Source organism: Myiozetetes cayanensis, unplaced genomic scaffold (assembly GCF_022539395.1).
Source record: "Myiozetetes cayanensis isolate MyiCay16 unplaced genomic scaffold, myiCay2020 scf7, whole genome shotgun sequence".
In the NCBI taxonomy this organism is placed as follows: Eukaryota; Metazoa; Chordata; class Aves; order Passeriformes; family Tyrannidae; genus Myiozetetes; species Myiozetetes cayanensis.
In genome coordinates, this window is record NW_026087964.1 from 35594163 (window position 1) to 35621062 (window position 26900).

Sequence of the window (26900 nt, forward strand, 5' to 3'; positions counted from 1 at the left end):
TATATGTTGGCTCTGTGTTTAAAAACAAAACAAATTTTGCACACATAAAAGTGAACATTATACAGTGGCAAATTTTTTACACCACCTTCTTTCCTTTATCTCAGGCAACCTCACTTCTGGGAAAGGAAGCTCGGGGGTGAAATTTGCTTTTATTGCTCTGCTGGAGCTGCTGTTTCCTTTCTTCTCAAGTGGGTCTTGCAACAGATATGCTGGATACAGGACCACCCAGCTTATTCTGTATAACAAAATCTGTTGCCATTCTCAGCAACTTCCCTCACATACATGCAACCACCACCCTATATACTGCTATTTCACCACTGTCTTTCTAGTTCTTCCACTCCTCCTTTAACTCTACAGTTGTCAGAGATCACTCAGAACGACAAAGAGCAACAGAAAGAAAAAGTGATGAGAGTAGAAAGGGAATATTGTTGTCTTGCTGCCTCAAGCATGCGTTTTTGTGTGTTTAAATTCAGCATGAGTGCTAAAAGAACAGTGTTTTTATATCTCCAAGTTATCCTGTGAAAGCATGTAATAAAGCAAATGACCTCATTAAGTGTTTCATGTTTCCTCTTAAACACATTTTTATAATTATTAATCCCTTCTATTGATGCAAATGAAATTAAGTAACATTTTAGTTTCTTCACCCCATTCTAAAAATTATTGAGAGAGATGGAAAAGAGGACTCTGCACAATGCTAAAATCAAGCTATAAGTTAACATTTAGAATAAGATTGTTCATGCATAAGTGAGGTATCATTACTAACATAAGGTAAAAATGGTACTATAACTTTTTTCCACTTATTTCTCTCCTTTTTTCTAGAGCTGTGCTTTTAAAATTTTTAGTTATAAGAGAGCTATTGTAATCTGGCTGACAGCAGCATAAGATACAGGTTATATATAATAATGTAATAATGTAATAAATAATAATAATAATAAAAACATTACACACCTGAATATCCACTGACTACACAAACCCAAGAATATTCAGAATAAAAATTTTTAACTAGTATTGAAACAGAAATAACATTCAAAAATCTCAGGCCACTATCACCTTTAGGTAGAGTGACTAGGGAAAAAAGGCACAGAGCAACACCCACTACCACTATTTCTCTTTCTGTGACTTCAACTTAAACCTCTCTAAAGACTTCCCTTTGAGGTAGCACTATGTAAAGAACACAATTCTCTCTTGCATTCATCTCTTTGGAACATAAATCACAGCAGCAAGAAGATTGTTCAAAGGACAGGCACAGTCATTGTCCATTTGTCTAACACTAAACTGCTTCAGACAAAAATTTGCTGTTAACAAATATCAAGTTTATAGGAAACCAAAAAAACCAAATAAAAATACTCACAGCTTTGGTTTGGCAAGCACAGGTGGTGGTTCCTTTGTGGGTGAAAGCAAGACAGCTGGAGGTGGGGTGGATTTATCACCATTTGGCTTGCTGTTAATCATTCCATTTACTCCATGAATAGGATGTATCCCATTTGTTTTTTCCTCAGGCAAATTGAACTGTTGTTGAAGGTCTGTCACACCAGATTTCAATTCAGTGCTGTTTGCTTGGTGGATCTCTGCATGTTTCTTAGGAGGAAGCTCAAGACAGGTAATTTCAGCTGGAGGAAGTGATGGGAAATGATGGAAATCATCATCTCTTATCAGTGATTCATGAATAGAGCTTTCCAAGTTGGCTAAAAGAAACCAAAAAGAAAGCCTTTTCAACAAATCACAGACAAAATACATAGTATATACGTGCTGTATTTTCAGGTTTTTAAAGATCTTTGGGTTTGTGTAGATATTTTTCTAGTTCTCCTATTGATAATTTATGCTGAATTAGATACATGATTGGCTATTTTCTGAGTTTACCCCATGCAAAAGGCGCAATTAGGTACATTATGGATCTCTCTAAATCTATTCCAGGAATCCAGCCACTAAATGAGATTGGCAAGTACAGACAGCAACAGCTGAAACAGCACTTCCTATTCATGGAGTTTCAGGATCACTTAAGAAAAAATAATTTAAAAATGCTGATGAATGTATGTATATAAGGCAAGTTTGCAATGGCAGCTGGGTTAGTCCATCCCACAACAATATATGTGGAAACATACAAAAAAACCAAACATGCCATGTCACAGTGTTTTATTTTACAAGAGGCATATGCCACCTTTGGTAGCATAATTTCATCTGCTTTCATTTTGCCTCTGCTGCCATCTAGTCTCAGAACCCAAATGCTTAAAAATATGCCAGGCTTGTGGTAAATACTTTAAAAATGTATTTCATATTAATAAAAATATTAAACCAGGAAATGAACCAAAAGAAAGATTCAACTTGCTTTATATGAATGCTCCAAGGCTGACAAATTCCCCTTATAGCAGTCATTTTCCACAAGGAAAGCAGATTGATAACTTCACAAGTAAATTAATTATGTGCGATTTCTGATTAAAACCTCCTCTTTCCCTCCATCACATACCTGAGCAGACTACTAGTTGTGCACTGCTTGTTACTGAACCATGTTCATTTGTTGCCGTGCATGTGAAAATTCCCGAATCTTCAGGAAATGTTTCTGCTATTACAAGGGTACATATCTCTTCTGTAAATAAAGAGAAGAATAAAGGGCATCATAAGCTATTTAAAATAACATGTAATATTTTTGCATTGCATGTTAAAATGACACCAGAAAGTGCTCCTTTTACAAAGAAATGCTGGGAGAACTGCAAGAGAGCTTCCAACATAAATGGCTTTAAGGAAAATCACTTTGTGTCTGAAACAAGTACATTAATCATGCTGAGTTTTTAAAACTGTCTTGAATAGTAATTTTGCAGTCACGAGCCTGTGCAGTAATTTTACACACTTAATATCTTCATTTTTATGCATGACAGCACTAATTAATACAAATCAATGTTGTGATTTCCATAAAAAATTAATCCTTTCAAGCTCTTTTGCTGTCTCGAAATAACACCACCAGTACAAATGTCACGCAATTCTTTCTTTAATTTTTTTCTGGGTTTAATACAATTTTTCAGATCAAGTTCCAGTCTCAGTAAAACCAGAAAGTATTTTATCAACACTTCCAATTAACTCTTCTGTATAGACTAACCAGAACAAAAAACTCCAGATGCATAAGTATTCCTCTTATTCAGAGTTTGGGAAAATAATTTCTATCTCTGTCTGCACAGAAGTGAGAATGGATAAATGGAAAACACAGTACAAAACAGCATCCCTAGAAACTCTTCAGAATGCTGTGGCACAGACACATTCTGTAGCTGCCTGAAATCTGTTATTTCTCCTTTGATAAGCCATAGTATATGCTCTGATTATACCAGGGCCTCTGCCAGAAAAGTTGTGTGGACGATATTAGGTTGGGTCTCACAGTAATTTTTTCTAAATCAATTCTATCCGTTTGTAATGGGCACAATTATTTAGGCATATTTTTTTCCAGTGTCTTCAAAGAAGTCACTTTACTTTACTTCTAATGGTACTCTAATTTAAAAAAAAATTTACAGTATAGCTAATCTAGTTAATCCTACTATTAACACAACATACTAAGAGAATTTTATACCTGGACAATGTTACAGTGTGTGTTTCCTTAATTAATTAGGAGGTTTTTTGCTTATGCTGATTTTCTGGTCTCAAAACCAAAGCAGGGAAGTTTTATAGCATTTAGTTTAATTGAAAAAACAGAAAAGGGCATTTTACAATTTGAACATTTACGCACACAATCCCACATATTATCACAAAATCAGTTAATAAAAGCAAACTGTGAAGTGAGAAAAATATTTTAGAATCGAATAACTTCCACATGAAAATCATTCTATAGAGGAGTTTCAGTAAGGTCAACTTACTTCTTATAGTTCAAATAAGGAAAACATTCTCAAATAGTGCCTTGTGTGTGTGTGTGTAATGATGAACAACTGTCTCATTCAGACAGTTTAAAAAAAGTTATGAAATTTTTCCAATTATAAATGACAATATATCAAAAAACTTCCTGTACTGGAAATGGGCTAAAAATGAATGACTGACTACATATTTGGCACAGAGTTGTTCTTCAGAACATGCCTTTTTTTTTTTTTTTTTTTTTTTTGGCAACATAGATCAGTCTTTTCTGTGTAGCTGCAAGAGGCATGTCTGGTAATACTGTAGCACGTTGGATCTTATCTGACCCAGATGAAGATTAATGACTCATGAAAGGTCTTATCAGGAGAGTAATGGGTAACACAAGCTAGTTTTTGAACTACTGAGATCAGCTTTTTTTAGTCTTGGTGTGTCATAAGCAGTTGAAGCTGTATTGTTAACCACACGTGTTTGCTCCTGGACTGAACTGACTCTGGGGATGCAATCTGATACACACAGCACACTAGTTTCCTGTTCATTTAACAGCAGAATTCTGAAAGCTGGGTACTTCAGGAGTGCAGAAGAAGATCACCCCACCAGGCTGAAAACTGCTCTTTGAATGAGAGCAAAGGCACTGTAAAACATAGGAACCGGCAGAATTCCCATTTTCCAAACAGCAGAGCTAATTAACACATAATGCTCTTCCAGTTTTTTAAGCATGTAAAATGATCACAGGAGAAGAGATAATCTTCACTCTTCAGTGATAAAAGAATTCTAATGGATTCTACAATGATGTGCTTTGTTTAACCAGGTATATTTTAAAATTATATATAGTAAAATGCAGCTATCTTTGTAAAAAAATTTTGAAAGTAAATTAATGATGGAAATTATCAAAGTTTAAAATCCAGTCTTTTCATCCAGATGAGCAAACTCCAACAGATTTGTTATCAATCATAAGAAAACTGTCTAAACTGAAAACATGAAAAACGTAAGAACAAATCAAAAAGCAGCTTGGGCAAAAAGCATGTGTGAACAACATATTGCCTCTTCTTTATAAATTTTCCTCCTCTAAACCAAGAATCAAGGACCTCCAGGTCCTTGCTAAAAGGCTTACTTCTATGGAAACCATAGGAATAAAATACTAATTTGGCAAAAGAAAAGTTCTTTAAAGATTTTCTTAACACACTCTGGATGCATAGTGCTCTGAGTATTTTTCTAGCTTTATATCCTGACTTATGTAATTACTTTTCTTTCTGTTACTGTGCTAAGTAGAATCTGAAGATTTGAAGTAAATAATGTCTGTTCTACTTCCTGGCAATCATCAGCTGACAAATAATTTCATCACAGAAATGTGTTCCAGAAAGCAGCTCTGAAATGCTGTTCTCAGGGCCTTAAAACATATTTAACACTTGACTAAATTAATACAAAAGCATTTTGTTCACTGAAACATGTAAAATGCTTAGGCATGCAAGTACTTGACTGTTCTGTCAGTCATTTAGAAAGAAAGATTACATTTTACAGAGCAATTCTTTCCCTTTATGGTTCATGAGCCTATGAGGAAGAATAAACTTTGTTAAGAGAGAAAACTGTTGCATTTTAACAAATTTCATCATTGGTAATGTGTTTACTCAGAATGTTTCTTTGTATTACATTAAAGGTAGAGTAGTTCTTATGTCTGCAACTTCATCTCCAAATGTGACCATTAGCTTCCTCTACTGTAATGCACATACAGTTTGGGGAAATAAATATGGTCTTTTGTTAGTAGTTGTTCATTACTATGCAATGAATAGAGCTATTTTCATAGATGTAGGTTAAAAGCCGTAAGTTTTCTGATACACAGAGACAGTGGGGAGTCACAGTGGTGGTTTCCTGGTAAAAAGCCAACAAAACACAGCTCTGCCAACTTGTAGACAACTTGTCTCTTATTCTCCCTTGTATTCCCCAAGCCCTTAGGTGCAGTTTAATGGCAAAGCAATATGCCCATCAGGTAACTCCTCATCTAGGTATCTGTGCATCTTTTATATAAAGAGAATGGGGAAATGAAAACAGAGAAGAACTGAATATGCAAGCATATATACTATAAATAGTAGCATAGCAGATCCGTAGATGCCTCACCTTGCAATAACATGTTGAAAAAATGTATTCAATGTACCTGTTTCTGATGATCACTATTGCACACACCTTTACCCAGTCAGGCAGCAGTTCTGGCTCATTTAACAGGTTTTATGTAATTCAAGGAATGAAGAATAAAGTTTTTAGATGATGCACAAAACTGACTGTGTTTGAAAATATCTTAAACATCACTTGGCAAACACTGAGAAGAAAATGGAGCAACAGCAAATCTGATTGTGAGCAATGTAGTTTTAGGGTATAGAGCCTGGGTTACAATATATGTAATCAATAACCAGGACGTCAGCTATCTAGCCAGTCTGGCTACAATAAACAGGAATACTCTTATGGCAACACAGACTTTAGCGCCTAAAGCAGTGTTCAGGTTTGAGGAGAAATTGTCATTTATCAGTGTCGAGGAAAAGTTTATGTTAAAGCTTAGACTAAGGCAGTTATGATGCTGTAGGTGCCTAAGCCAGCTAGTCAGGTGCACATGTCAAAGTTGAAATCAAAGTATTCAGCAACATAACTGTGATGATTAATGTACTCCAATAAGCTTTAAATGTTTACAACTGGAGAGGAATAACAATTTTTTTTTTAAATCACATAGTACAAAAAGACCAGATCTTTGCTTTGAATTTGGAAGCATTAACAAGTAAGGACATTCGTAGCAGTCAGACTTGAGATGAGGTCACTGACAGGACTAGAATTCTAGAGGTATCCTGGGAGTGCAGAGTACAATTGAAAATGTTATTGACAAGCAATAGCATGTAAGTTGATCCAAAGCCACCTTTAGTGAAGGAGAATTTTAGCCTATTTTCAGTTTTTCTCTTCATTTGGCATCTTGAGATAATGGCTCATTTGAGATTGTTCTCTCCAAGACCTTTGCTACTCAGCAGTAAAAGAAGGAGACAGATTCTTTTGTTTCCACTAAAATGTGCAAGGATGAAAATGCAAGTTGTCATGTTTTGAATTTCATGAGCTACCAGAAAGATTATTTTCTTTGGTGAACATACACAGTATTCTGCTTAAGGAAAAAAAGCATGTATATGTGGCAATTCCCTGGCAATTTAAGCAAAATTACTTCATATAGTTTTCTTCTTACATGCCATTAGACAATTGTTCTAATGTAATTCAATACGGTTTGTGGCTGTCTGCAGACAGCTGAGTAATGGTCAAAATATCAACAGCTGGCAAGTGATTCCATGGGATTTTACATTCTCAGGCAGCCTTTTCTTTGAAGGATTCTATCAGTATAAAGTCAAAACACCCAAGAAAGAAGTACAGAGCAGGTACTTTGACAAACTGTGATGTTGTGATGTTGGCTTTGAGTAATCTGACTAGCTATTAATTCACAAAGCAGTCTGCAGAGATTTGTGATGCAAACTGATTTCTGTCTAGACAGAAAAAGGAGTGCAAAACACATTAGAGTAGATAGAATGTACCAAAAAAAAAAAGGGTAGCCAAAAAACCCCACTTGCTTCTTAATTTCTTACCTGTATGAGTTCATGGAACATTTTCCTTTTAAATCATTAGTACTGACCTATCAAAGGATAGCTGATGTTATTGAGTGCTATAAAGTGTTTATTGATGGTTGGACTTTGGTTGACAACCTGCAGTTAAAGTCACACTACAAGTCATTACAATTTATGTAAAATTCTCTGGATGCTGTATATGGATGTATTGGAAAAATTTTTAGAAAAACGACTGTCTTTCAAAATTTTGAATACTTATCTAGCATACACACTTTTCCCTAACAATCTTGCACACGTATTCTCTGTCTGCAGTTGTGTGTTTGCTTATGAACCATTTCCTCTGCATGCTTTGTTTAGTCTGGCTTCTGAGAGTATGAATTACATCACAAACCAGTGCTGTACCTATTACGTTTCTGATACCCACACCCAGCTTCCTGTTGTAGAAATTTTAAGATTCTTCATGACGTCCTAAAAACCAGTGTTACTTCTTACCAGTATTACTACTAATACACAAAATATTTCTGATTATTTATGCCAAAAGGAAATAATTACATTTTGCCCAAACTTTATTTACATTCCCTTTGCATGCACAGTGTCAATTCCTATACAAATAAGCCAATAAGTGTACTGTCATTAATTGTGGTAGTGAGTAAGACACTGCACCTTATTCAATAGGGCTTAGTAGATAAGTGCATAAATCTTAAGAGATAGTACTTAGCTCAGTGCATCCAGGAAGAACAAAATGTCAAACTGCAACTCTTTCACACATTTTGGGTAGCAGGAAAGTGCTTATAAATATATGCTGTGACATAATTGCAAGCATGAAAAAAAGAAAAAAATTCAACAACAAACCAGTCAGACTGCTGTCAGGCATCTACTACTTTATGTCTATTAAACTGCAACAATACAGATACCAAAACAGTGTTTTGAGTTGCCTTCCTATTCTTGCCATGACACCTACTTTAATAATGGTATGAGATACTTTGATATTAAATAACTTTTCTGTACTTGGGAAAACTCAAGAACTGTACCTTTCATGTAAGAATCCACTCCCTAGTACTCTCTAAAAGGCTTCAGTTACCTTTTCCCAGGGTCTGCAAGCTAATCAAAAATGGGGAGAATATTCAGCACTATGAACTTGATAGTGCAGGTAGGTGAGAGGGCTGGCAAAGTGATGATGTTCTGGGATTCAGAATCTCACCTTCCATTTCCTATTGCAGGTAGTAGTTATGAAAGAAGTTGATAGTGTTGTGAACAAACATGAATATTCTTACTTCTTCCTCAGCAGTATCTGTTACATAGGCTATGCAAACCTTGCATCTAACGATATGAAAATTACTTAGTTATCCACGAAAAAAAAATCATCTAGCAAGAAGCATAATATATGGTTTCCTTTGTACTTAACTATTCACACAAACGAATTTGAATCTTTTGTTTCTAGCAAAACAGTGCTTCTCCTTTCTACCAGATAACACTGCATTCCTACTCTAAAATATTTACTTGACTGTCGTAGGTTTCTGTGGCTGGTTTTTGGTAGCGGCAGGGGGAGGGGAGGCTACAGGGGTAGCTTCTTTTAGAAGCTGCCAGAAGCTTCCCCTGTCCCATGGAGCCAATGATAGCTGGCTCTAGGACGGACGTCCTGCTGCTGGTCAAGGCCAAGCCAATCAGGAGCAATAGTAACACCTCTGTGACAACATATTTAAAAACAGAGGAGTGTTGAGCAGAAGAAATTCCAGCCAGGGAAGAGCAGAGTGAGAACATGGGATAACAACATAAACACCAATGTCAGTGCAGGACGAGGAGGAGGAGGGACCCCATGGGAGCAGGGGAAGGACTTCTCTCCTGAGCAGTGGCAGAAACAACAACTGACTGTAACCCCCATTCCTTGTTCCCCTTCACTGCTGGAGGAAGAGGACGGAAAATATGGAAGGAAGGAGGGGTGGGGGGAAGGTGTTTTTAAGACTATTTCCCCCTCTTTGGCTCTTATCCTGTAAGCAATAAATTTAAGTCTTATCTTGTTAGTAATAAATTTAAGTACTATCCTCACTTTGAGTCTGTTTTGCCTGTGAAGGTAATCAGTAAGTGACCTCTCCCAGCTCTTATCTCCACTCAGAAATCCTTAGCTGGTTTGTTTTTTTTTTCTCTCTCCTCTGTCTAGTTGCAGGGGTAGAGTGAGAAAACGACTTTAGTGAGTCCCTGGAATCTGACCAGGGTCAACCCGCTATATTCACCCAGCATTATACAACTTATATTGACTAAAAAGGGTGAAGAGGAAAAAAAAATTACCAATGCTAACCAAACAGTATTCATAACTATGAGTTTTGACAGAACAGTTTTAAATTGGATATTAAAAAGAAAAACCCTAAGGTATGCTAGTAAATTTATACTTCTTAGAAATTTTTCTGTAAATTTTCAGTCCTTTCAGATACTATCTGTCATGTTAAAGGATGAAGTGAATGCAGTTCAAGTGATTTTGTAGAAAAGAAGCTCCTAGTAAGTGACCTAGATATACTAGTGTTTTCCAACACTCTTCTTTCCTTCACATGGCTCACATTTCAATCCTCCATAAATCAAATCATTCAGTCACATGAACTCAGGGCATCAGGTATTAGTTGAGGTGATGATGTTGCACACCATGACTATCAGTATTAACAGTTAGGACACAGTATGTGTGTGTAATGTATATGTATTAATGGACATGAGGTAAAACAGGTATATAATAATTTTGTGAAGAAATAAGAAAATGAGTGAATAACTGACAAAGAAAAGAAATTTTTCCCCTCTTTCCCTCATCCCATTTCCATGAAAACTAAAGGAAAGCTGCACTTTTCCTAGATTTAACCCTTCACTGCTTTTTCCTAGTCTATATGCTCATAATCACAGTGCTACTTTACAAATATTCAGCTGCTAAGTCTGTCCTGCCTACCAATACAACTCTTCAGAGTTTAAAACATCTCCCTGTTGCTAAAGTCCTTCAGTTCAGAGACACTCTTTGGAAATATCCAGATCCTAGACAGAAAACTTTTCTGTTTTTTTCAACTTTGTAGTTAAAACTGTCTCCAAATTCAAGAGTATTCAAGCACAACTGGCCACCCTCTTAAAGCAAGGTTCGGACCATATCACTGTCTTCTACATGTTGTTTGACTTAGAAATATTAAAGAAAAAACACTGTCAGTCTTTTAGCATCCACTTACTATTCAAGAAATTATCACAGTATATAATGATGTATAATGGGAAAACGAAGCAGAGAACACCTGTATCTGGAAGAATAATTTTTACTTGCTGAAATCTAGGACTTTTATCATGTGAATAGGCTAGAAAAATTCAATGTTGAGGTGTAGGATTTTTGTTGGTTTTGGTTTTGTTTTTTTTTTTCAGGATCATATTTTACTTGCATTTAAGACACTTCACATCTGTCATGAAATTCTTACGAGTATAATTTGGGCAATGGAATTTTGTGGGACTTGTTCTTTTTCCTCAGTACATGCAAACTGCTTGTTTTCTGAGAAAGAAGTTTGCTTCAAAATTTAAGCTGTGAGACTCTCCTTACTGGTCTGAAAGGAATTTACTGTTTAACTAATAAAGGAATTGATGTACAGGACAGAGTGCAGTATGGAAGGTGTGATAAAGTAGCATTGTCTTCAAGGGGGTTTCATTTTACCAATGTTCGGCAAAAACACTTTTCTATTTATGGCTTCAGTACAAACTCAAAGAGCTAGTGAATAAAGAAATTATTTTTTCATATAATTCTTACCAGGTTCTGTTGCAGATCGTGGCTCTGTATATCACATCACAGGGAGGGGAAAGAAACAAGAAAAATGGTATTAGAGATTATATCAATAAACACCAGTATACTGAATATATTATACCAAAATACTGTAAATAAGTACATAACTGTGCAGACATGTTATAAAATCAAGAAGATTTAAATTGTCTGTCAATACAGTAGTTCAATTATTACTTCTAGCCATTAGCACTGAAACGGGAAGAAGAAAGGACTCTATCCAAAACCGAATCCTGGAAGATTAATGATCTTTCTCCACCTCGTATCAAAGATAGCCACTTCTGATTATTGCCGGTGCTGGTTTTGGCTGAATCCAGCCATGCCAGATGTGCTAGAACTTCAATATGAACTGGAGTCAAAGGCAGACAAGTGGTATGCCAAAATAGGTATCACTAACGCGTTGTTTTCAATCCCTTTGGCAGCAGAGTGCAGGTCAAGTTGCTTTCACTTGGAGGGTGTCCAGTACACCTGGCATTGACTGCCCAGGTGTGAAAACAGTCAGAACCCCAGGCTAGGAATAAGGGGAGGAGTTAATTTCAATGTTAAGCCCAGTGGTCTAGTCCAATGGGACCAAGGTAGAAGATTGTAATGGAAATACCTTTAAATTGTTGTAACTTGTGATTTGAGATGCATTGCATAGGAATTACAATACCACAAGCCAGATGAACCAGTGGAGTAGAAGCCCTCACAAGAAGCAGTACAGGGGCAGCAGTGACCTGACCTGGCCTGGCTTTGGTGCCCAGTAGCCCCATGCAAGGACACCACCACCTGTCCTGTTTTAAGGAATCACCTTAGCAGATGGAGCCCAAAGTCACGGACTAAATGAACTCAGTGTATGTCTTGGGAAATTTTACAGGGGTGATGCACAATCTATGCTAATGGTATCTGTGTATTACATCAAAGGATGGGAAGTGGGGTGGTGATTAATGAGGATCTACTGGGTAGTGTGGGATCTGGACATGGTGCAAATGGTATGGAATAAGGGGTGAAGAATGTGTTGGTTTGGACTGGGATAGAGTTAATTTTCTTCACAGTAGTTGGTATGGTGCCATATTTTGGATCTGTGCTTAAAATAACATTGATAATTGAAAGATGTTTTTGTTGTAAAGGCCTTTTCTGCTACTTGTACCTCCCCAGTAGTGAGCAGACTGGGGATGAACAAGAAGTTTGGAGGGGACACAGCCAGGACAAAGACCTGCACTGATGAAAGGTATATTCCATACCATATGGCATCATGCTCAGTATAAAGAACTGGGTGAAGGAGGAGGAAGGGGGAACATTCGTAGTTAGGGTATTTGTCTTCCCAAGTAACTGTTACATGTGATGGAACCTTTCTTTTCTGATGATGGCTGAACACCTGCCTGCCTGTGTGAAGGGTTGAATAGATTCCTTGTTTTCCTTTGCTTGTGCAGCATTTGCTTTCCTCATTAAACTGTCTTTATCTCAGCCTCTGCATTTTCTCACTTTTACTTTTCCAGCTTACTTCCCCAAGACACCAGGGGAGAGTGAATGAGCATCTGTGTGGTGCTCAGTTGCTCACTGAAGTTAAAAAATGACATTGCCTTACTTTTTTGGAGAATTCTGAAGTCTGGAGAATCTTGAATTTCAACACCCTGTCGAAACCACTTAACATGAATTGGAGGGAGTCCTCTGACTCTGCATTCCAATACCACAACTCGTCCCTCAGTTGCTGTTGAGTTTTGTAGCTCCTGAAATACAACAATCACAATTGAAATGAACTAGGAGCATTTATTTTATTAAAACCAGTCTTTTATTCCCTTTGTAATTCAACTTTTATTGTGTCATTACATTTTTGCAATAAACATTTTCTTCCATTCTGATTAAATTTAATATACCATCTATATAGTTAAAATTATTGAATAGGTTATTTTGAAATACATTTTTAATAAGACCAAAAATAGAACAGGTGTAAAAGTATTTAATTCCTCAAACTATCACAAGCAGATCTTTGCAGTTGTTTTGGTTTGGTATGTCCCAGTCGACTTAAGCCAATTAATAATGGATTTCAGGGATAAGAGATATAAGCATTAGCAAGAAAGAACAGAGTTTTGATTTCTTTGGTAGTTTCTGGATGAGGGATAGATTTCTCCTGTTTCCCTTACTTGGAAGTTGCCTACCTCCTGACCTTGTAGTAATGCATTCTCTAATGCCTTGCACTTCCATTATTCACTTTCCTGTGGTACCTTCAATATGGGTGGAGAACTATAAGGGACAGAACGAGACCTTTCTTGACATGAGAAAGTAATATGATAGAGCCAAGCTAGACAGTTGTGGAAAGCTGGGCTTACTCTTGCTTGCTCTTACTCTTATCACTAGGAAAAACTATTTGCTATTCCATATTAGTTTTTAAAAACATGTTTTCCTGAAGTAATAACCAGAAACACTTTCTATTTTTCATTTTGAATTCAGCAAATAGTGATTAAATAATAAAGTACTACTATTGAAATGATGGTTTGAGGCCCAATGAAATAATATTTTCAATTGAAGTTGTACTTGATAGATGAGGGAAAAATAAGCCATCCTTCTTTTGGCTGCTTCTTAATTCCCAGTTCCTAAGTTTGGTTTGTGAAGATAAATATTGACTTAAATAATTATCTGGGAAATAGTGAATAAAAATTTTCCTTCCAAAAAATCCACATATTAGAAATAGTGGGACCAGCAGAACTAGGAAAATGATTGGTCCCTTTACTCATCACTGGTGAGGCTGCACCTTGAATCCTGTGTTCAGTTTTGGGCTCACTGCTGCAAGAAAAACATTGATGTGATGGATTGTGTTCAAAGAAGAGCAATTAAGCTGGTGAAGGGTTCAGAGCACAAATCCTATGAGGAGTAGCTGAGGGAGCTGGGGCTGTTTAGCCAGGAGAAAAGGAGACTTGAGCGGACCCTATTGAGGTGGGAGTTGTCCTCTTCTCTCAAGTAACAAACAATAGGACAAGAGTAAATGTCCTCAAGCTGTGCCAGGGGAGGTTCAGATTGGATACTGGGAAAAAATTTTCACTGAAAAGTTTGCCAAGCACTGGATCAGGCTGCCCAGGGAAATGATTGAGTCACCATCCCTGGAGGTATTTAAAAGACTGTAGATGTGGCATTTAGTGAGATGGTTTAGCGGTGGGCTTGGCAGTGCTAGGTTAATGGTTGGACTTGGTGATCTTAAAGGTATTTTTCAACCTAAGTGATTCTATGATTCTTACCTTACATTTTACAATTCTCCCCAGTAAAGTACTGCTTTTTTATCTAACATACCTGCATGGATTTTTTTTTTTTGAAACAAAGTTAAAAAGCCTGTGCTATTTGTTCTTGTCTGTAGATTAGATAACTTGTTGTGAATGAGGCTTTATCATGACTATGATATGTAATTGGTGCCTACCTTGCTATATTTTACAAAGATTTGTCAATGGAGAACAGTCACGGGCATAAGACAAACACACAGAGAATATTCATATAATTCCGCCAGTGATTTTAAGAGGGTAGAATGCATAAGAACTCATTGTTGCAGTGAAGAAGTATTTTCTTAGGAACTCATTAATACTGAAAAGGATAATGAAAACTGTAAAATTTCTAACATTATCAAATCTTCCTGCATTAGGATATATAATGTTTATATTTCCCTCTGGCCTACAGGAACATGATACAAAAATCATGACGGATAAAAACACACCTTTGTAAAGATAGGTGCAGAATAGTTAGGTTTGGGTCCATCCAGATGGTGCAGGTATGAAGTAGGGCTTTGAACCTGCAAAACAATGCAACAATGCTATAAAATGGAAAGAATACTAGTTTCAGTGATATGGCCTCCATATGACTATGCAATAATGCAAACTCTTGCACGTGCAGTTTTACTATGGTGTTCTTTTCTACTACAATACTTGAGTGACATCACTGTTTCACACTGTCATATTTCTGAAATAAAAATGCAAGCTCTGAAGGTTTCTATATTTCCAATGAGAATTTTGTATCCAATTGTCTTTGCTCTAGAAGTATTTTGAGAGTTTAACTCCTGTTAATATCATTCAAGTATATACTCTGCATTGAAGCATTTTTGCCCTTCCTGTTACTACACACCTTGACTGATGCTGTGATAAATAAATCCAGATACCTAAAAGCTTATCAAGGTTAGTTTAAGGAAGGGAAAAGAATTTACCATGTGAAGAATGGCTGAGATCTTTATTTTATTTATATTTTATTATTTATATGAAAACTCTAAGTCAGCCACAGTGGCATTAAAGACTTAGTACAAATGAAGGAACACTGGTTTTCTATATTTAACTTCTAGATAGTAAAATTTATTTTTCTCCAGAAGGTCCAGAGAAATGACAGCAATATTAAATTTAATAACAAAATTTAAAACTTTTGCTAAAAAGTATTGTAGGCATTAGTTTGTATTACATTCTTTTGGGACTGGAACTATTAAGTGATAAACTCTGTAATTTTCATCATCACCAGATCTGTCTGATAGTCATATGCTGTGTTGATACACACTGTATAAGAATCCATATTTATATTTACTTTCATGCCCCATTCTCTGGATATATACCTAATTTTTTAAAATCATTATTCTTAATATAGTAATATCAGTTTATAGTTCAACAGTATAATTCCTCAAAATAACAGTTTTTCAGGAGTAACAAATTTTAAAAGAAAATTTGGAATACTTTTACTAATTTAAAAATTTGTGTATGAAAATACCTGCTGACTGGGCATAGAGATAGGTTGAATTACAGCTGTGGTCACTCCAGATTTTGGTGTAGAAGTTCCTATTGTTAAGGAAACAGAGGTGGTTTTCTTTTGGGCCCTGAAAAATAGAGAACAGCAACCACTTTAAAAGATATGAAATGAGAACGTGTTAGTTTGTGAACCATAAGCCACCTTATATTTTCTACATATTTAAGTACGTCATTATCAACTGAAAAGATTAACACTGGAGGAAGCTGGAGTAGAACAAAATCTTTGGCTAATTTACACTTTCACTCACAATAAAAAGTACTGATTTAAGATAGTAACTAAAATGTATTTTATTTCTTTAATTGTAGTCCTCTACATATTTCTTTGGAGACACTGGATTGGGTGATTACTAATGAAGACTTGGTTAACTTCAAGGTACTTCTGAATATGAAAAGTTGGTATCAACAAAATTTTTGTCAGGGTAAGGTCAGACTTCTCTGACAGGACATTAATACAACCTACAGTTAAAATGCTACACATTTATATCACGAGGGAAGTAGAAAAGACAAGGCATACACAAATTTACCCCAGATGTTTATTCTGATCTTGAACTATGAAAGATTTTCCAGTGTCCTTTATTAAGACCATTTGCACAACATTGGTACTACTTTGCACACTTACTGTGGCATAGCTCCAGATTTTGATTTGAAAATTAAACTTTCACCCTCTGAATCTGTAGAACTGGTGCCTGGAAAAGAAAGTGTTTTCAATAATCTCATTTCCTTTTACTGATTTATTTAATTTTCATATTCCAAATAAAAAACTTGGACACCTTTGCATTTCCATCAAGAATTGAGAACTCTCTGTAATAAACTACTGCAAGTTTTTTATCTGATAAAAATTGTAACAATGCACTTTAGACTGTTACAGAAATCATAACCATGCCAATTTAACTGCAAATTGCTTTCCCTAGACTCCTAGTCATCATCCTGCACACTGAAGCAAATATAGCCAAAGAAGAAAAGAAAATGCTGACTACTACTGCTCTACTGGAAATGTATAATTTTATTTACTTAAATTTTAAAACTTGAAGCTTAAGCAAACATATGGCTTATACATAGATAACAAATCTTCAACCTTAAGTAAGAACAACTCAGTATACCAAGACATTTTCAGACTAAACTTGCTGCCCATGATCTCCACATTCCAGACTATTTATATTAACCTACACATAGCATTTATGTACTGCTATTTCTTGCCAGTGGAAGTCTTGATATATGTGTTTGGCAGTACCCTGAACTCAAAGAAAAAAAAAGAAAGCATTTATTCTCTTTGTCTTAATTTTTCCTAACAACAGATACTTCACACAATTATTCAAAATATTTATGCAGTACAGCAGTGCAGCACAAATCCTCAAAGAATTTGTGCATATTTATGGAAAGCTGTATTTGTAATACATATCATAAGCAATTCATTATCAATATGCATAGTATAGCATAGACTGATCCCAGTGAAACAAAGCTTGGACTGAGATACTCAAGCACCTTACTTATTTACAAAATTTATACTACAAGAAAATCAAAGCAACAAGTAGAACAGGTAAGGTAAGAAGAGAGACTCAAATGTCAAGTCATCAAAGTGGGTCTACATGAAAGTATTTCTTGAGAACAGAGAGAATGACCAGGTCTTTGTAGCTGGGCCTGCTGCACAAAAGAAAGTGTAATGCATCAGTGTCATTGAGACTATTAATGTACAAAGCAATGCTTGTGTGACAATCTCTTTTCCTTAAAGATCATAGGGGAGGAGCTTAACAACTTGTACAGTTCTCTCTCTTTCTAAGTAACATATTGTAAAACTTCAAGATAGCAATTCCACATAACAAGACTGTCGGACATCAAAAATCAAATTGTTTTATGCACAGTATCTCTCTACCTAGCTGTTTCTTTTTTACCGTTGCTTCTTCATCATAACTTCACATAGCATTATATGTTTGTACTACACTCAAGTATTTCTGAAATCATGCTTACTTCTGTAAAGAAAAGTCTTACTAGAATCTGCAAGATTCAGAAAAAGCTTGGGGATTTTGCTATTATATCCCAATGTGGCATGGTAAAGTTCTGAGAATAAAAAGTATGAAGAAAGAAATCCTATTAAGGTATATATGTAATGATTTAGTTAATTTATGTGAAAATTTCATTGTTTTGTTAATCAAAAGCTTTTTAATAATTTGGTATGGCATTATTCAGATTTTTTTTTAATATTTGTTTTACTCTTTCAATTGACCATTTAAATTAATTTTAATGAATCACAAAATTGGTGAAAGAATACATAATACCAAAATGTTTGAAAGATGTATGAATTAAAATAAAAATTGGTATTCAATTAATATAATCTTGCCTAAGATACAGTTCTCCACTAAAAAGTGATTTAATAAATTTACTCACGGTTATCATTAATTTTTCTCAGGGAAAGTAATATTTGAATTATGAATAATTTTGTGGTCAAGAAACATTTTGACAATAACTAGCAGTTGTTTTGGGACAAAACCAGTCTGACTGACTTTAACCTGACTTAAAATCTGTATAATAAAGATAAAGGATCACAGTATATTTACACATGACTGAAGAAGACTCAATTGGAGCAGTCACATTTGTTTGCACTCTGAGGCAGTTCAGAACTGAGACAGGGATTACTGCTACCATGAAAATCATTATTGGAATCACTAGTCAAATCTTTGATGAGTGATTTACAGAGAGTACTGCTTAAAAGCTAACCATATGCCAAAGACTGCTGATTCCTTCTTTTCCATTCTTTATTTTATTTCTACCCTAAACAAATAGCACTGATTACTGAGACATTCCTTGAAATACCTGAATTAATATGACGTTCAAACTGTGTTGTGTTAAAGGAAAGCAGAGGAATACGGTAAAAATACCACGTTAGCAAATGTCATCTTAACATATAGAAGAAGAAGTAAACTTCAGTTTAGTTATCTTTTCCTGTATGCATCGAGTATCTTGCTATTTTACCTCTTACCTTCAATGAATATTTCAGCTGATGTACTATCTGAACCAATGGAATTTGAAGCCAGACAAGTATAGCGACCAGTGTCGTCTTCAAAGGCTTCTGCTATAATTAGGGAATGGAGTCCTCCACTTTCAGAACGTATCTGAATGTCAGGGGAATTCTGGAGTTCCTTTCCTTCACAGAACCATCTGCAGCCCACACACATTTAGGAAGACAAAGGAAAAAAGAATATAAAGGATTGGTTCAGGCTCATCGCACACAAGCAGACATTACACTGTGCTGCAAAAATCTAAATTGCTACTGAAATCAGCACGTGGTGCTTTGAAGTGTTTAAAGGCATTCACAAAGAAATAACTTGTTGGAATAAACTTTATTTAAAAGCTAGTGAGACATTTCTGGATGCTAAGAAAATTGTACACACCTACATTTAAAAATTATTCTCTGTCCTGGTTTTGGTAGAATGAATGTTTACTGTATATCTCGTGTATTGGTTTGCTTTGACCACAGTCTGATCCATTTCAGTATAACTTCGTCACTTCCACCTAAGAAATACTCACTGATTCCCTACACAGAATATTTCAATTTGTAATCAGTGACACAGGGTCTAGTTGGAGGCCTGTCACTAGGGGTGTCCCTCAAAGTTCAATACTGGCCCCAGTATTGTTTAACTTATTAATCAATGACTTGGATGAAGGGGAAGATGCCTCCTCAGCACTATCGACACAAAGCCAGGAGTGGTTGATACTCCAGAGGGCTGTGCAGCCCTTCAGAGGGAATTTGCCAGGTTGGAGAGATGGGCAGACAACTGTCTCAAATTCAGCAAAGGCAAAGGCAGGGTCTTGCACCTGGGAAGAAATAACCCTGGGCACCAGTACAGGCTGGGGGCTGAACTGCTGGAGAGCAGCACTGTGGAGAAGAACCTTGGGGTCTTGGTGGACAGCTCCTGGCTAGCAGTGTGCCCTTGTGGCCAAGAAGGCCAGTGGTATCCTGGAATGCATGAGCAAGAGCATTGCCAGCAGTCACTGGAGGTGATCCTGCCCGTCTACTCAGCCCTGGAGAGGCCACATCTGGAGTGCTTTGTCCAGTTCTGGGCTCCTCAGTACAAGAGAGATATGGAGCTCCAGAAGCAGGTACAGCAGAGGGTGACAAAGATGATTAATGGACTGGAGCATCTCTCTTACAAGGAAAGGCTGAGGGAGCTGGGGCTGTTCAGCCTTGAAAAGAGATGACTGAGAGGTGGCCTCAGTAATGTCTGTCAGTATCTGAAGGGAGGGTGGATCAGGCTCTTCTTGGTGGCGCCAAGCAGTAGAAGAGGCAATGGACAAAAACAGATGCACAGGAAGTTCCACCTGAACATGAGGAAGAACTTCTTTACTGTGCAGTGACTGTGCACTGGAACAGATTGCCCAGAGAGGTTGTGGAATTTCACTCACTGGAAACATTCATGCATTTCCCAGTGTAGGCTGTCTAAAGAGCTAGTCTATGCTCTCAGCCTACATTGCTACCGTGAAAGTACCAATTCCCACCTTTTTTCTATTTGATTCCCTCATATCAGGTAGTCCCACTCCCACAAGATACACCCTGACTTATCTGTATCTCTGGCAGCCCAGCAAGTATGAGAAGTGGGTAATTCTCGGTTTAGAGGGTCTGCCATACATTTTTGCAAGGGAAGGTACATTGGAAAAATCTAAAGGAAAATCATTAGGGAGCAACCTTCCTTCTGTTTTCAGACTGTCCCTATGTCCTGAAAACAAATTTTGCCAAGCCTTGCCAAGCCTGTTATTCCTGCTCCAGTCCTGCAAACCCACTATAATCTTTACCACTCTTTCTTCCCTTCTTCTTATCCCATAATCCTAATCTGTGCTTTTCCACATCCTCCCCCTGCCCTCCTTTCCCTCTTCTTCCTCTGCCACCCTAATAATCAAATCTTGCTCTGGTGAGGATAAAGACAAAATGAATAATTCTTGACAGTTAGCTTCAAAAATGGTCTTTCATTCTCTTCTCCTCCATTCACTTTTAGTTTTGTACTGTAGTATGTGTTTCTTTAAAATTAATAAATAAAACCTCAGAAATGTATGGAGTCAGTTCTCAGTAAAAGATGACAGAACTTTTAAAAATATTTTTTAAAGATGTAAAGTTTGCCACTAAATTCTTGTATTTTTCTTTTAATTTGTACTAGTTTATGAGAGAATTTTTGCAGTCACATCTCAGTAATATTTTAGAATTAAACTTTTTTTTCCCTCCTATCACAAAACTTTACCCCCAGAATGCAAAATAACCCCAAAGAGTTACAGGACCCTCCCTGTATTTAGGGAAAGCATGCAACACTACTGGATGACAGATACTACAAAATAACAATCAGTAAGGAGTCTTTAGAAAACTGTCTCACTTTTATTGCTCTTTTTTTAAATTACTAAACTTCATGTAATTAACATAAATAAAAATATGTTTTAAAACATCCTTAAAATATTAGACTGTAAAATGTGAAATGTCATACTTATTTCAGAATGCAGAGTTAATAAATCTAACAAGTTTACACATAACACAATTCCCCTTAATGGCATAATTGCGGGCAAGCTCTCTGTGCTTATGAACAATAGATCTTTTATTCCTGAAGGCAAAAAGAAAAAAGTTGATAGTAGCATTAAAACCATATGTAATTGCCTTCTGTAATTAAAAGACAAACAAGTTTTTTTCTGTCTTCTGTTGCCTAGACAGTGCCCACAGAAAGTATCATTTTTGGAAAGAACTAACAAACTTCCATTTGTTTACTCAGTAGACCCCTTTGGCCTACTTTTACAACTATTTGCCTTGGAGACAAATCTATTCTGTCAGCTCCACTGCCAAAATTAACATTTCTCTTTCCCCTCTTCCCCTCCTTTCCTCTCTTGTCACAAATTGTCCCTTCTCCCAGTGTGAGGACCTCTGCTACTATTTCTGATTATTAGACCTTCAGAGCCCTAACCTCTGTGCAGCCTTTCCTAAGTTATATTTTAGACAATATGCACAAGAGAGAGGTTAATTCAATTTCTAGACAATCACAGACAAGAACCTGTAATATGAGGCCCTACATAACCATTAGTTCTATTTTTCTTTCCTTTCCAGAAACATCCTGCAAAGGAAAACCTCTCCTCCAAGCCTAATTATTTTCTCAGACAGATCCTGTTATAGTTTCATGCAAATTGTATGGCTTTCTACTGTCTCCCAAATTCCATGTCCGCAAAACGTTTAAGAAACTGTCATAAGTACAAGAACCTAAAATAAAAAATCCATTTATATTTTTTTTTGTCAGACAACAATAAGCAAACTGTTTTCTTAGGACAATTTCTACTTTGTCCCCTGGTCTGTGCATATACACGGCTAGTCTCAAGTAGTGGGAGCTATTCCTCAGCACTGGTTGGGACTAAGACTTGTTGCATCACATCAATGACATACCACTGAAAACGAGTCCTGACCTGCTACATCAGACACCGTCTGCCACAGACAAAAGCGTATAGGTAAGCAATTCAATACCAAATTACCTCAGCTATCATTAAGGTGATGTTTGATGCATGGGAGACACACCTGTTGTGGGACTGCACTGTTTATTGTGAAAAGAAGAATTCATCTTCACAATTGGCAAGAACAAAGTTATTTGAAATGACAAACACTGGAATAGAAATATTTATATTCTTTTTCCTATTCTAATTCTAATTTTTTTTTCTATGTACATGTTGATAAAAGAGGAGGATTACTTCTCATGAATTTCTTTTGGTGATTACTTGAAAATTAAGTGAATAAGAAAATACTCAATTGAAATACCTATCCAGCAATAAATTGCCAGTTGCCAGCTGAGTTCAAAAGAGTTTGTGAATTTAACTGAATTTATTTTTTCATCTTTTATATATATATATATATATATATATATTTGTGCTCTCTATCATAGAGCACAACGTTGCTATCTACAGGATCCAATCAGCCTTACTGCCATTACATTTGCAATAATGATGGTAAGAGAATTTTCAAGGACTGAAAAAAATTAAAAATAAATCTTTGAAGTATTCCCTCTCTCTATAAAGGGATCACTAAAGCAAGAAACATCACTATCAAAGGGAAACTGGGCCAAATGAACCAGAAGAACTCATGACTAGACACAGAAAAATAGCCACAAAGCAAGTCCTGCAAGAAAATTCCAGTTTTATGCTAAATAGGGCAGCATTAACTCATGTCCAGGCTATTCTAGCCTACTGATCCTCTTGCGGATAAGAAGATTACTTTCTAGTTGAGATGGCAACAATACTTCTGGAGAGTTAAAATATCCCAAAAGAAACCAAACCCACCCCAAATCAACCCAAAAGACACTGAAAGTAACACAGAGGAACAGATATGCTGCAGACAATTTGAGAAAAAAACAAAAGTCCTTGAATAGAGAACATTGTTTTAAAAAGACACCTCTTTCCCAAGTTCTGGATATCAAGAACAAAAAACTACCAGTTCATTTCCCTGTCCCTTTGTTGTAGGTTCTCAGTATTGCGTAAGGTGTGCAAATAAGAGAAAAACAGGTTGAGAAACCAACAGTAGGGTTTGCATATGTGCATACATATCAACCCACACAAAAAGACTTCCAGCTTGCACCTAATTGACAAATTTCAAATTACACTGAATTTTTATGTTCTTTCTTACTATCTTCTTCATTCTCTTTTTACCATTTCTACTCTTGCCTGCGTTTCCACTGTACCACTCTTTGCCTTGCTGTTTCTACACCTGTGCTTATTTTTCACCTACATTATATCTCCTGTATGTCTAAATGATAGCAATTAAATATTTAATGCAGACAGTGAAACACAATCACAGACAAAGAGTCAAATCAGAGATATTTTGGTAGCAGGGGAACAGTGATTAAGATACTTATTTTTCACTCTTCAAACCTTCTTTGCTGTTCCACTGGCTACATGACGGCAAAACTAGAGCAGCAAACAGAAAAGGACAGTCAGATGCCAGGTGAGCAGCCGTTCATGCACACTGGCTTCAAGTTGCAATTCACACAATATACCTTTCTTTTTCACTCTCCTTTATGCCCTCACAATCCTCCATGCATAGAAATATATAGAAGCACGTGTGTCTGGGATTTTAATGACTCTGAACAAAATATAAACAGAGTTGAACAGTACACTGACTAAGTAAGCACCAGGGTCTTAAAAAAAACAGTTCAAGGTTCTCTCTAACTCATAATCCTGCTGGAACTTATGTTTTTTGAGAGTCACTGAGGAATAGAGAGGTTTTCCTCTCTGCACACTCTTAAAAGTTAATTTAAAATGGCAGCTGAAGTGAAACTTTAAGATATAGCCTTGGGGAGAAATTATAATAGGGAACTCTGACCACTACAAAAAGTGCAGAGAGATAAGTTGTAAATTAAAAAGTAATTTTATCCTTAGCGGTGTTAAGTATGTCCAGGAAGAAAAGTCAAAATGAAATACTCTGACATTCCTGCACTGGCAGAGTCAGCATTTCCATCACAGTACTGGGTAACTTCCATTTTGTTTTCTCTCCTAACTGTCTTTCCAGAATGAAAAAAAAAATACTACTTAAAGAATTTAATTTGATTTTTAAAAGGAATCAGCTTCATCATATGAGATTTCGAGTACACTGCAATAATCAGATGATTCAGATGCTTATGTTCTTTACACATTGCTCAGTTTTTGGGCAATATACAATTTCATTAGCTGTATAGGCAATTCATAATGAGGTTACCAATAACATACATACTTCAAATATTTATATTTTGTAATCTTAAAAAAAAAAATCTGAATATAGATGCTTGTGCTTTGCCTAAACCTTCAGTTAAGCAATTAAAAAAGGCTCTATACACTGAAAACCATAGAGGTAAATTTTATAATTAAAAATGTGTTATATGATAAACAGTGTATACTATATATTCAGAATTTAATTGATTCTTCAGATGTCACACAGTCTTCTGCTAGATCTCACAAAATTCAATGAGGACCTCACATCCAGTTGATTAAATTGCATTATTATGTACTCAGAAACCAAAACTGCCCTCTTAAAGTGCAAAAAAAAAAAAAAAAAAGGCAAGAGAATAGCAAAATGGCTGTATTTTCAAGACATATATCAACATTTCAGCCTGCCATTTCCTACAAGTTAACTCTGCTTCTTCTGAAGTGAAACTTTTCATCATGTTTTGTGCAAGGATGCAAAGTAGGGGGAGTACAGAAGTCACAGAGGTCATACGACCAGCTTCCAAGAACAGTGAGCTATGGCCTCTGTCACTGACTGCAAGCTACAGTAAGTCCAAAGATGTTTTTTTAGCTTATTCCTGTCATTTAGGAAAATTTCTTGCCTACATTCTTGAGTAGGTTTTCCAAGGCTCTTTCTGTTCACCTTACCTGTGGAACAAGGATTCTACTCTGTTTCAGCATTTCAGCTGGGGAAATGAACAGAAAGTTAGCTTGATATTTTGATAGCTCCAGACAAGATGCTAAGTTACAGCCTGTACCTCATGTCATTCTCTCTAGGTATTCTCTCTGCAATGCTCCACAGATTTACAGAGATGTGTACAGCTAATTACAAAAGAAAACCAGCATTGTCAGATTCGATTAAAACTAATTGTTCTGTCCTAAAACCACAGGATTACCTTAGAGGGTCTTAATTTTTTTTTAAAGATTATATCTTGTATTTGAATTTGCAATTGTTTGCCTCACTTTATAACTTTAAGAATAGAAGCTTTAAAAAATATTTTTGATGGAGGCTTTTAATTACCTGAATGATAAAGATATTAACAAAAGAAAACATGAAATCAGTGCTAGAAAGTATGAAAATTGAACACAACACTGAGCAAAGCAAAGATTCATACTTGTATAACTTGAAATATACCAACCCTTCTAGAGAAAATTTCTTTTATTCTTTAGATTAAGAGAATTTTAAATAATTTTCTTGACAGTTACTACTATTTATTTTGCATTTCTCTGGGGCAGTGGTATAACATATGCCACTGATTTCAACTCTGTTATTGCCAAATTGTTCTTAGGTGCAATAAGGATTTTTGACACAAATGTATTTTTCTGAAGTTACTGAAAAGTACTGAAATCTACTCCTACAGATTTACTACTGAGGCAACCATCTCTTGTTTCTTAAGGTCCTTCTGCTTTACCTCAGCTTCTTGTTATAAGTTATTTCTAAAGGAGCATCATTGTCAAAAATATTGTGAGCATTGTAATATGAACTAATAGTGACTAACTCTCTTGGTAATTTTCCACGGAATTAAAAGGTGTTCTGAAATACAAATCGTTGGTTTTTTCTTAATTTTTTTTTTAATTAGTTTACAGCTATGTTTAGATTCATAATTTTTTTTTTTTTTGAGATAGAGTCTATCTTGGTGTAGGAGAAACATAAACATCAATTTAAATAAATAAACTGATTTTTTAATTACATTTATCATAATTTGAATATGGACTATGAAAAATTAAGGAAAATTAGTTTATAAAGCAAACACATTCAAATTTAGTAAAATCTCATTGTTATTAACTGCATGTCTCTGTGATAATCCTGCATTCTGATAAAAGTCTGGAAGATATGCATGATGTGATGCAGTAATGAAATATCTGTATCCAAAGGAAAAAATGGTGAGATTTAATGAATAAAACTGAATTACATTCTATGCATAAAACGAAAAAGGATTAGCTTTATATGCTAACCTTTTCTGCACATAAACTAGAGAAAATATATCATACTGAAAAAAGATACCTGCTGTATGACTTATTTGATATGCAATCCAAAGCTACTTTTTTGTGGTAAATAAACATTTCTGTCATAACAAGCTGTGTAGGATGCTAATATTCACTATTGCCTTTTCACTTCTTGCAGATGTAACTTTCATAAAACTGGTTTTTTGAACCGTGATTATAAGGAAAATACTTAAATATTTAAAAGAAAAGCAATGAAAACCATCTAGCAACTTTTTTGTTTATCTGTCCTCAAAGTCTCATAGGTACCTTTATGCC

General features: G+C 35.8%; 1 protein-coding gene across 7 annotated transcripts in view; it reads right to left on the minus strand.

The window, feature by feature from the left end:
- The window catches only part of PALLD (palladin, cytoskeletal associated protein), a 200840-nt gene that overhangs the window by 110671 nt on the left and 63269 nt on the right, over nt 1-26900 (minus strand). For all 7 annotated transcript variants that reach the window (XM_050338271.1, XM_050338272.1, XM_050338268.1 and 4 more), the window contains 8 exons: nt 18913-19091; nt 16558-16624; nt 15901-16006; nt 14873-14947; nt 12761-12902; nt 11164-11187; nt 2465-2584; nt 1352-1685 (listed from right to left, as the gene is read on the minus strand). In XM_050338271.1, coding sequence (XP_050194228.1) covers nt 1352-1685; nt 2465-2584; nt 11164-11187; nt 12761-12902; nt 14873-14947; nt 15901-16006; nt 16558-16624; nt 18913-19091 — 1047 coding nt within the window. The remainder of the gene's footprint in view (nt 1-1351; nt 1686-2464; nt 2585-11163; nt 11188-12760; nt 12903-14872; nt 14948-15900; nt 16007-16557; nt 16625-18912; nt 19092-26900) is intronic.